Source organism: Crocuta crocuta, unplaced genomic scaffold, assembly GCF_008692635.1.
Source record: "Crocuta crocuta isolate KB4526 unplaced genomic scaffold, BGI_CrCroc_1.0 scaffold116, whole genome shotgun sequence".
NCBI classification, from domain to species: domain Eukaryota; kingdom Metazoa; phylum Chordata; class Mammalia; order Carnivora; family Hyaenidae; genus Crocuta; species Crocuta crocuta.
Genome location: NW_027531562.1, coordinates 2,922,472 through 2,934,240, shown reverse-complemented (window position 1 = coordinate 2,934,240; position 11,769 = coordinate 2,922,472). Strand labels below are relative to the sequence as shown.

Below are 11,769 nucleotides of genomic sequence, written 5' to 3'. Positions count from 1 at the left end.
CAACGTCCATTAAGATTAACTGTCAAGACAAATCTTAAATGTCTTTTCTACAAATATTAGTAAAGAAAGGTTTGGCCATTTGAGCAGATAACCTTATCTTGGCTGGCAGAAACATAATCTGGATCCAACTGCTTTTTTTTTTTTTAATGTTTATTTAGTTTTGAGAGAGAGGAAGAGGCAGAGAGAGAGGGTGAGAGGGGGGGAGAGAGAGAGAGAGAGTGAGAGCGTGAGCGAGCGAGCAAGGGAGCACAAGCATGTGAGCAGAGGAGGGGGGGCAGAGTCAGAGGGAGATACAGAATCCAAAGCAGGCACCAGGCTCTGAGCTGTCACCACAGGGCCCACTGCGGGGCTTGGATGCAGGAACTGTGGAGATCACAACCTGAGCCGAAGTCGGATGCTTAACTGACTAAACCACCCAGGTACCCCCTGGATTCAACTGCTCTTTAATCAACTAGTGAGTTTTGCATTATCATACACATCTCATGGCTAAAATTTTAAATGAAAGTTGTTTGCTAGAGAATATCTAAGGAGTGACCAGGCAGGGCTATCAGTTCTCCATGTTTACTGATTCTAAACACCCTGACGCCCAGACCCTAGGCTCCAGGGCATAAGGAACTTATTTAAGATACCAGAGCACTCAATCCTTGTTTGACCAGTTTCTGGATGCCTGAGGGCATATACACCAGGCCACCATCCTCAATAAAACTCCAGACTTCCTAGAGAAGATGAGACTCATGCTCCTTTTTCTTTCTGAGTCTCCCAGACGGTCTGTATCAGCTCTGTCTTCAATAAATTCTCTTACTTCCTTTTGGCTTGTGGTTTTATTTCCATCCTGTGCAAAGCCAAGAACCCTCTTTGCAGGCCTTGTGGCACTCCTCTGGGTTATCGGATCTGGCCTGCCTGCATCAGTCTGTCTACCTAAAAATAGTTTCTAAAAATCTTTTTGATAACTTGAAACCTTATAAATTATACTAAGTTGAAAGAAGTATCCCTGAATATCTATTTAGATCATTTCCAAATAAATAAAAAACTGAAACATTAATTACTAAACATAGGTTTATCTATTTTTTGTTTATTACAAACAAACTTAAGATAGGTTGGTCTTTTAGTAAACATGTTTGGTTCCCAGGGTACCTGGGTGGCTCAGTCGGTTAAGCATCTGACTCTTGGTTTCGACGCAGGTCATGATGTCATGGTTTGTGGGTTCAAGCTCTGCATTGGGCTCTGCGCTGGCAGCATGGAGCCTGCTTGGAATTCTCCCTCCCTCCCTTCCTCTCTCTCTCTCTCTCCCCTTCTTCCCTGCTTGTGCTCTGTCTCTATCTCAAAATAAATAAATAAATATTTTAAAAATCCAAATGTTTGGATCCCCACTGAAAAATTTATTATGAGAAAGAGTATCTTTTGAGAACTTACAAAATGTATTCATAAATTTGTCAATCTCAAAACTGTTGGTGTAATGATTCATAGTTATTTAGTTTTCCATTAAAAATTAAGGTTTCAAAGGGTTAAAATTTTCATATATGTAATTAAACTACTAGAAATAATTGGCAGCAACCCCTCTAAAGGCCCCAGTAGTTAAGACCAGAAATAGACAAGATTGCTTAACTTGTATGCTAACTGAAACCCATTGTTCTTATTTCTTTTTGAACTTTCTTGAGGCACTGATGGAAGACATTTTGCAATGATCTGAATACTTCAACTGCCAGGCCAGAAAAGCCCTGATAGCAACGGAAGCCTAGAAGAGCACATTCCAGTCCCTTCCTTGCAGAACATATACCCTTACCCATGATCACGTGCTGCCTCTTGGACGTATCTCCTGGTTCTTTCCCTATAAGGCTCCAGGTATCCATTTTGCTGAATGAGGGGTAGTTGTTAAGGCTTGAGTCACCTCCCCTGGCTGCCAGCACCCAAAATAAAGTTCTGCCTTTCTCTTTTCCAAACCCTTGTCTCTTGAGTGACTGGCTTCTCTGGCGACTAGTTTATCTGAATTTGTTTGGTAACTGTGTTGGCAAACCCAGACAGGAGCTATGCTTTCACTGTGTCCAACCCCCTCGGGATTCCTAGGAATGGAGCATTTTACTGAGGCAGTTCACCAGGGCTTAACCGTCTGTTTCCTCAGTTAGTGGCTATGATGCATCCATCGATAATAGAACCATTTTTTTTATACAGGAAAGTAGGATGTGTGTTTTCAGGAGAGGAAAAGAAAGCATGAGAAATGCAGATGCAATTTTGTTGATGGAAAAGAAAGAAATTTTTTCCTCAAGTTAGGCCGGTTATTTCCAAATGGGAAAAAGGAAAAACAGAATAAAATCCAAAGGTACGAAAGAAAGTTATAGAAGGTTGGTGATAAGGGATTTTGGGAAAGGAATTTATGCATGGTCAAACTGCGTAAGACTGGAATAAATTTGTTTAAATAAAATTAAAAAATGAGTTTTAATATTAAAACTACACAGGTACAAAATGAGAATTTGTTTTTCTGTTAAAAGAACACAGTTTTCTTGGATTATTGGTCTGCTCTTGATAAGAGATTATAAAGGTTTTTCTTTGCCTTTTAAAATAATCTGCTTAGAAAACAAAGATTCTACATTTTATCAAAATAATTCCCTGTGTTTCATACAGTCTTTATCAAGTCTTTGATTACTTAGGAAAACTTCATCTTTTCTAGGAAAAGAACTTTTTTTTAAAGACAAGTATGTAACTTTCTGTATTGACTGTGAAATTTTTAATTGTCCCTCTGGTTAAATGGATAACCAAGTAATGTTTCACAGTCAAATATAGTCCTACTATTTGACCAAATGTTTTAAAACCTTTCGATATTATTGGCAGACTTCTCCCAAATCTAATTCTAAGTGAAATCTTTTTGACCTGGAACCAACTTTGGGATTCTTCATATGGCTCTTAGAAAATTATAAAAGTGTTCTTGTTCCTTATAAAAACAAAGCTGTTAAACTGATTAGGCTTGGGGCACCTGGGTGGCTCAGTCAGTTAAGCCTCTGACTTTGGCTCAGGTCATGATCTCACATTCTTGGCTTTGAGTCCCACCTCGGGCTCTGTGCTGACAGCTCAGAGCCTGGAGCCTGCTTCGTTTGGATTCTGTGCCTCCCTCTCTCTGCCCCTCCCCTGCTAGTGCTCTGTCTCTGTCTCTCTCTCAAAAATAAATAAAAACATTTAAAAAATATGTGAATCTGAAGTTATGACTTGTGAATACCACACAGAGGATCAGCAAAACATGCAAGAACTTCATTGGTAGTTGGAAGGGGTGCTAATGCTTTCAATTTTGATCACATCTCTCAGTTAAGCTGAGAGTATGATCAAAAGGGGGAAGATTGTTAACAAAAAATAAATAAATAGAGAGAGAGACAACAGGCCCAAAATGGAGTCACTTGTGCTAAAGCCCATGTGACCAAACCAAGACTTAATACCTAACTGAGTTACAGTCAATCTGGAATTACCTGGTCAGCACTAGTGAGGTAATCTGCATGCCAGACACCTGATGTCTCCCAAAGGAAGGTGAAGCAATCCATACTTTGCTGGTAACCTCTCTGTCCTGTCTCTTTCTATTTATAAGTCTTTCATTTTGAACAGCTCTTCAGAGCTCTTTTCTATCTGCCAAATGGGATGCTGCCCAATTTATGAAATGTTGAATAAAACAGTAAGATCTTTAAAATTTATTCAGCTGGATTTTGTTTTTTAACATAGGTATTCAAATTTGCATGCTAACAATGGCTATGACAGTTTGGAGTGAGAAGAAAGGCATATGGGTTAGCTAGGATAGCATAACTATGAGTGGTTAACTTTTCGTTTTATCTCTACTTCCCAATTTCCTTCTCATATACCCTCTTTGATGTAGAAAAAAACCCAGAACCAAACATAGACACAAATTTGACAACTATTTTGGGGATTTCAGAAAACATTCTAAATAAAAGTCACATATATCTAAATGTTCAAATGGAATGATCTTAAAGTTTTAAGGAACCATGTCTGGACCATATTTACTTTCTGCCAACACACAGCAGAACCACCCTTTGAGATTACTACATAAAGCGCCTATGAAGCTGAGAGCAACAAACAGGACAGAACAAAAGATGACTATACATTGGGGCACCTGGGTGGCTCAGTCAGTTAAGTGACCAACTTCGGCTCAGGTCAGGATCTCACAGTGTTTTGAGTTCAAGCCTGCTGCTGGGCTCTGTGCTGACAGCTCAGAGCCTGGAGCCTGCTGTGGATTCTGTGTCTCCTTCTCTCTCTGCTCCTCCCCCACTCATGCTCTGTCTCCCTCTCTCAAAAATGAATAAACATTAAAAAAATTATATAAAAATAGAAGTATATATCAAACAGGTAAATCATACTTTAACCAATTCATTGTGATTGTATTTGAATGATTATTTTTTCCTGAGAAAATCTGGTTCTTATATTTCAGGAGTTTATGAAATTGTGCCACAGACCCATTTTGCAGTACATAAAGGAATAGGAAGTTAATTTAGCAAATGAAGAAGGGGTCATAAAGGAATGAGATTAATCTGTGTGTCCTGTTTTGGAGAGGGTCCGATAATTCATATAAAAAATACTTCAGGGGCACCTGGGTGGCGCAGTCGGTTAAGCATCCGACTTCGGCTCAGGTCACGATCTCATGGTTCATGGGTTCGAGCCCTGCGTCGGGCTCTGTGCTGACAGCTAGCTCAGAGCCTGGAGCCTGCTTAAGATTCTGTATCTCCCTCTCTCTCTGACCCTCCCCTGCTCATGCTATCTCTATCTCTCTCTCAAAAATAAAACATCAAAAAAAACCAAAAAGAATACTTCATATTCTTGAAGGTATGTGAAGTCTTTCTTTTTTAGGAATTCTACTATAATAAGCTACAAAGTATCTTACTAAATGTCCCTTGTAACTTCTAAAGCTGTATCAACTTTAAGATGCCTCTATTTCAAATTAATTTTTTAAAAAAACATTTCCTTTATCTTTCTTCAACTACGATCTATCCTTAGTGCCAAATAATAAGACCATTATTATTTGGCTTTGTCACCCCAAGAATAAAGAATTACTTCACACCTAAAAATAAAAAAATTAGCCTGGTACTTCTTGTTGGAGCCAACAAAATCACAAAGACAGTTCTGCAAAAGCCTAGACATATTCCTATTACAAACACCTTTCTGCTAAGAAGACTTACCACAGGATCTTTTATCTCAAGAGTAGCCTTAAATTTCTCAATACAGCGCTTCTGGAGGCATGGGATGGTAGTAACTTCTGGACTGGTAGACAAAATAAATACTGTGATAGCAGTAAGGAGACTGATTTCATCAAGTTCTTGATGTGTTCCATCTACTAAAGAGAAATGATATATCAGAAACATCCTAATATTGCCATATTTATTGTTTTATATATCTGTGTGAAGATGTATCTAGTTTGACAGCAACAATTTCTTTTGTGTACACAACAGTTATAGACAATAAACACTGATGGACTGATTTTAAGAATCCTGAAAAAGGTAGGTTTCAAAAATGTGCATTTTAAGTAATTCTAGAGCCAAAATTTACCGAAGTGATTATATTCTTCACAGGTAGACATCTGTAAATACATGTGTAGATTTACTAGGAATATACATTTATTAGTTGTGTGACCTTGGATATTTAACCCCATTTCTCATTTTCTCATTTGTAAAGTGGAAATATTAATAGTACTTAAATTTATAAAGTTATGAGGACTGAGTTATTCACGTAAAGCATTTAGAATAGCATGTTACACATATGCTCAACATGTTTTAGCTATTATATTATCATTTTTGTTGTGGAGCAGATGAGAAATGCATGTACAACTGATTTTTCTTGGTTAACAATAAGGTATTCGCATTTTCATAACACAAGTGTCAAGTTTACTTACCTTGTGCTTTGCTATATATACTATTTCTTAACATAGAGAAAAACCTAAAAATACTGCATGGGCCACATTCATTTGAAGAAATTTCCTAGTAAATGTAATTTTCCTTCATTTCCCTTCATATTTACTTTCATATTCTCATTCAATACTTTTAATGAGCCTGTTGTGAAAACTCACTGTTATTTGAAAAGGAAAAGGGGTAACAAATTCGACTCACTGTGTTAAGAATGGAATAATACTTATGAAGAAATTATATACAGAGATAGAGACAATAGCTTTGCTAACATTCATTCAATAATTAAGAAACATTCACTATGTGCCAGCACTCTTTTTGGCACTGAGAATACAAATTACAGAGAAGATATACTGTATACCACGAAGTAAATGAAGAATTTAATTTCAGCTCATCACAAAGTCCACGAATATAAAAAATTCATTAAAAGATAAAAGAAAGCAACCTAGGGGTTGCTACTTTGGGTGGTCAGAGAAATCTCCTTGAGGAGATTATATCTTAGCTGACACTTGAGAGACGGTAGCAATGAAAGCAAAATATTATGGATGACTGGGATTTATTTTATAAAAATAATTTGAATAATCTTAAGGTAAAAAAGGTACATGGGTCAACATTTAAAATTATAACATTATTATTATAAGTACTTTATATATATTAAATGTTTAATCCACTCAACAGCGCCATGAGGTGGGTACACTTATTTCTCCCATTTTATGGATGAGAGCCCGAGGAATAGAAAGAAGTTAGTCATTTGCCCAAGCTACACAATTATTAAGGCAGAAGGTCTGATTCCAGAGAGTATACTGTTAATCATGATGCTATACTGCTTCCTACAGAGCTGTTACTTTCAGTCATTCATAGCAACTTGAAACTCCAACAGTAGTTTCAACAGGAGTAAACTAGTCTGTTTGGTAAAAATGTCTTTTCATTTTCAGTAAGAAAAAGTTCTACTGGGTTCCTCTTCCCATTTCCTCTAAGTTCCTTTATTCCCCCACCCCTGCCCAAATTCCCTTATTCTCATCCTCTTTTACCTAGGATAAATACAAGATTCCCTCAGCAGTAGCCCCACGGAGAGGCCTTTGTGTTACGGAAGTGAGGCTTCAAGCTAATAGCCAGCAAGAGGCTGAAGACTCTCTCCAGCAGCCGTGAGTGAGTCATCTTGGAAATGGATCCTCTAGCTACAGCCTTGGCCAACATCTTAACAGAGAGAGACCCACCCCCCATGCTGCTCCAAATTTCCTGACCTGTAAATTATCAGATAATAAATGTTTGTTGTTCTAAGCCACTATAGTTTTTGGGCAATTCCTTACACAGAAAGGAGTTAACCTGTGACCATCAACTCCTGCTTTAATTTCTCTCAGTATATAGTCTAAATTCTCATGGTCCTAACCGCATTCTCTGATAAAAACAAAAAGCCGTGTGTGTGCGTGTGCGCGCACGCACATGTGTTTGTGTGTGTGAGATGAAAGAGGCAAGCTCGGGGTGCCTGGGTGGCTTAGTCGGTTAAGCGTCCGACTTTTGCTTAGGTCATGATCTCGCGGTTCGTGGGTTCCAGCCCCGCGTCGGGCTCTGTGCTGACTGCCAGCTCAAGGCCTGGAGCCTATTTCGGAGTCTGTGTCTCCCTCTCTCTCTGACCCTCCCCCGCTCACACTGTCTCTCTCTCTCCTAGAAATAAATTAAAAAATATTAAAAAAAAAAAAAGAGGCAAGCTCATTGTAACTCTCAACATAAAAATTACACCTATTACTTCCTATCTAAACCTCTCTTTCTTTCCTCATATTGGCAGAGGTTAATCCTTCTAAATGTGCTATGAATTTGATTTCTTCTTCCTTAGAAAGGAACATTTCTTCCTTCCCTAATATTTCTAATTCCAATCCTATCTCTACCTTCCTTTTTCCCCCACCTATGCACAAATTCATGCTAGAGTCTCATCTTAAAAATTCCTTGATCCTGTATTTTTCTTCAGCCTTCTCTTTTTCTTGTCAAGAGAAATCTATACTTGATTCTTCCCTTTTTCTTACCTCCCATTCACACCGGATTTATGCTGTTGACAACTCTCTCACCATTAAACTCTTTACTCTGGCTTTTCTCACTGCATTCTCTCCTGAATCTCTTCTCATCTTGCTCCATAAACTCAATTTGGGTGATTTTATCCATTCCATAGGCTGCACTGACAACTCTCAAATGAAATACATGTAGTCTAAATCATCTCTAGTTCAGATAACCTTCTCGAACTCCACACCTCTATATATTTTGCTTCACTGGATTATCCTGTAGGCATTTCAAACTCAATTCACTACATTCCCTTGAAAATGTTCACTTTGCAATTTCTGTTAATGCTCAGTCAACCTACCCTTTCAATTCCTAAACCAAATTATCAGTAAACTCTGTTAATACATGCTTAATATTTCATTTTCATTATTCTACTCTTTATCCAAGAATCATGCTTTCTTTTCTATAGCTGCCACAGTGATTTTTCAGAAATGCAAATCCTATCACTTTACTCTCCTTCTTAAGGATTCTACATGCATATTCAAAGCAGTCCAAATTACAAACCATGCAAACCCTCCATAAAACCAGCCCCATGTTCCATTCAGCCTCATCTCTTTACTAATCACTATTCCTCACCCTCCTCTTTTTCCCTAACCCCACATTCTTACATTACTCTATACATGCTGTCCCCAAACATACCATACTATTTAGTTCTATACATCAAAATGTTGTGCCTAGAACCTGTTTCTACGATGTCCATGTGGAAAATGCTTCCTAATCCTGTAAGAAATTGACTTTTCTTTAACAGATGGTGGTGGGAGAACTGGACAGCAACATGCAGAAGAATGAAACTAGATCATTTTCTCACACCATACACAAAAATAAACTCAAAATGGATAAAAGACTTGAATATGAGACAGGAAACCGTCAAAACCCTATAGGAGAAAGCAGGAAACAACCTCCTTAACCTCAACTGCAGCAATTTCTTACTTGACACAGCCCCAAAGGCAAGGAATCAAGAGCAAAAATGAACTGTTGAGACCTCATCAAGATACAAGTTTCTACATGGCAAAGAAACAATCCATAAAGCTAATAGGCAACTGCCGGAATGGGAAAAGATAGTTGCAAAGNGGAAAAATAGTTGGGGAGAGGGAGGGAGGCAAACCATGAAAGACTCTTGAAAGTTGAGAACAAACTGAGGGCTGCTGGGGGTGGGGGCAAGGGGAAGGGGGGTGATGGACATGGAGGAGGGCACTTGTTGGGATGAGCACTCGGTATTATATAGAAACCAACTTGACAATAAGATATTTAAGAAAAAAAAAAAGAAATTGGCTCTTCTGAGAAGTCTCTTAGTAGATAGATATACAGGTGTACCATGAGATCCCCTTCATGGGGGAAGATGCTGCCCAGCCATGGGGATTATGGTGATCTAGCTCCTTCAGGGTTGGCCTCAAGCTTGAGTTGCTTTGACTGAGTTCACACCTTTCCTGGGGTAGCCCACATCTGAGGATAAAGTAGAGGCCATTTCTGTCCTATGTGAGATGCTCAGATAGGCAGGCAACCTGTAGAGCTCCTGGCAAATTTGTTGAGCTTTGTCAGGGGCTTGCACTGGAGTCTGACTTCTTCTTTGCCCAATGATACCTTTCCTTACTCCTTTCACAACTACCTACAGATGTTGTTCCTTAATAAACGTTTTGCTTCCCAAACTCCATCTCAGCCTGAGCTTCCAGAAAACCCTACCTGTTACACTCTGCCTGATTTACTCAAACAGGGCTGATTAGTCTAAGTTTTTATTAGTCTCTTTTTTTACTCTACTTAGAAATGCAGTGATAATTAAGATATTACTGTTGCCTTCAAGGAGTATTTTATGCTATTAATCATACATGTTAACCAAATGACAATTTATAGGAACTAGACTCCACGCAACTCCCAACTTTGGGCACAAAGTAGGTGGTCAATAAATGCTCAGTTCAACTGATACTTTTATAACATATGAAATAGACTATGGTGAATTGTGACATTTTATTAACAGAACAAGGAAGGCAGGGACAATATGTAATATGTCTAAGGACTTTACAATCACCATGGCATCATGCTGAATACAAAAACTACACAATAATAACAAGAGTAAGACAAATTTTATAGATACTGAACATAATACTACTTATCATTTATTGATATATGTCAGATAATAAGCAAGACGCTTTCCATGTATTATGTTACCACTCTAACAATTTCCTGCAACACAATACCCTTATTCTGTTAATAAGAAAACTAAGGCTCAGAGAAGTTGGGTAACTTGGCTAGTCAGAGAGCCAGTAAATAATGGAATGAGGATATAAGCCTGATCAGTCTTATTTTAGATTTACAATGTGTAATTTACACACTTTCGCCACCTAGTTATGGATCACACTGTATTTGTAAATTAATATTACATTTTAAGGTCTCTCACTATCAACTTAATATACAGGAGGCCAGTCATTTAACCGCATTAAAGAGTAAAGATACTAAAATGAGAACACAGATGTTTCTATCTACTTATACATAATCTCTAAACACATATGTAGTGAATATACCATTCCACTTGCTTTTTAAAACAAGCTGAACAACTGCTTCCCAACAGCCTTAATTACCTGGATCCCAACAGTCAAGTACTGTTGTTAAAGCACTACGGAGAAGATCAGTCCAAGCAGTGTGACTCTTTTCTGCTCTGGCCATGGGAGAAGACAATATTCCTTTCAGAGCCTGCAAGGCAGCTGCAACAGTTGGAGATAGCTGGCCCCCAGGTAACTTCACAGCAGTTTCTCTGAGGACCCCAATTGTAAGGTACAATATGGTAGGGAGAACTGAGATGCTTCCTGTAAGATACATTTTTAAAGACACTTTGTGTTTCAGTATACATACATACATATATATATATATATATATATATATAGTTCCTAAAAAGAAATAGTCAATGAGTAAGGCACAAAGATTTCTAGGCTTTAAGACATTTTCCATAAAGGATTAGAACTGTTAAGATTAACTTAGGTAGTGTTAAGATTTTTAAGACTGGATTACATTTTGGTTATAATTGAAAATGTTATTTAAATTGTATCACAGTCTCATCATCTTTTGCTGTTTTTCTTGGTGGCTGACAAATGGCAAATTTATTTTTATTTATTTTTTAGTGTGATAAAATATAGACAACATAAAATTTATAATTTTAACCATTTTAAAGTGTACAATTCAGTGGCATTAAGTACATTCACAATGTTGCGCAACCACCACTACTATCCAGCTGAATTTATTTTAAACTCTTTTTTTAAAGAAATTTGTAGCAATCAACTCAGTACAAATTATTAAAAATTTAATGGTCACTAATATTTAAATAGTTATGTTTAAAATGAAGGAGATTAAAACTAAAACGGTGAATTTTATGTTTCCAGAGGCTACTCAACAGCCCTCTTATGGTGTATTTTTATCCCCTATCTTCTGCTAGTCACTTTTTCTGCCACTCTTGGTGTAAGGCAGTGTCTGAGAATAAGGAATATAGGTTTTAATTCAAAATGAAGCTGAAAATCATGTTAAAAATAAGACAGCACATAAGTGGTCAAGATATGTGTAAGAAAAAAATGCTTACTAATTAAGAAATCTATTAAGCACTGAGTGCCAATTATACTAAATTTCCTGAAGGATACAGTATTTCATTGGAAACAAGACATATTTGTTTGTATAGAAGTTTATCTTCTTTATATGTAATAACCAATTATAGATAATGGCTCTATATGATGCATAAAACCTATCTACATATAGAAGCAGCATTATACACACATATACACATATGAAAATGCAAAACTCATTATGAGCTGGAGTTTTTAGGGAAGCACTTACAGGTGACATAGGCCTGGAT

The 11,769-nt window shown here is 37.5% G+C and overlaps 1 protein-coding gene and 1 long non-coding RNA gene across 9 annotated transcripts in view; one reads left to right on the top strand and one right to left on the bottom strand.

The window, feature by feature from the left end:
- LOC144238798 (uncharacterized) overlaps window positions 1-7,136 on the top strand; it is a 42,529-nt gene extending 35,393 nt beyond the window's left edge. The window contains exons 5-6 of one of the 2 annotated variants that reach the window (XR_013337213.1): window positions 1,659-1,842; window positions 6,921-7,136. This is a non-coding gene — a long non-coding RNA (uncharacterized LOC144238798). Of the gene's footprint in view, window positions 1-1,658; window positions 1,941-6,920 lie in introns of those variants that run through there. The other variant, XR_013337212.1, reaches the window with a different exon arrangement.
- HEATR5A (HEAT repeat containing 5A) overlaps window positions 1-11,769 on the bottom strand; it is a 112,347-nt gene that overhangs the window by 5,708 nt on the left and 94,870 nt on the right. For 5 of the 7 annotated variants that reach the window (XM_077772708.1, XM_077772712.1, XM_077772711.1 and 2 more), the window contains 2 exons: window positions 10,511-10,735; window positions 5,166-5,320 (listed from right to left, as the gene is read on the bottom strand). In XM_077772708.1, the coding sequence (XP_077628834.1) occupies window positions 5,166-5,320; window positions 10,511-10,735 (380 nt within the window). The remainder of the gene's footprint in view (window positions 1-5,165; window positions 5,321-10,510; window positions 10,736-11,769) is intronic. The other 2 variants (XM_077772710.1, XM_077772714.1) reach the window with 1 other exon arrangement.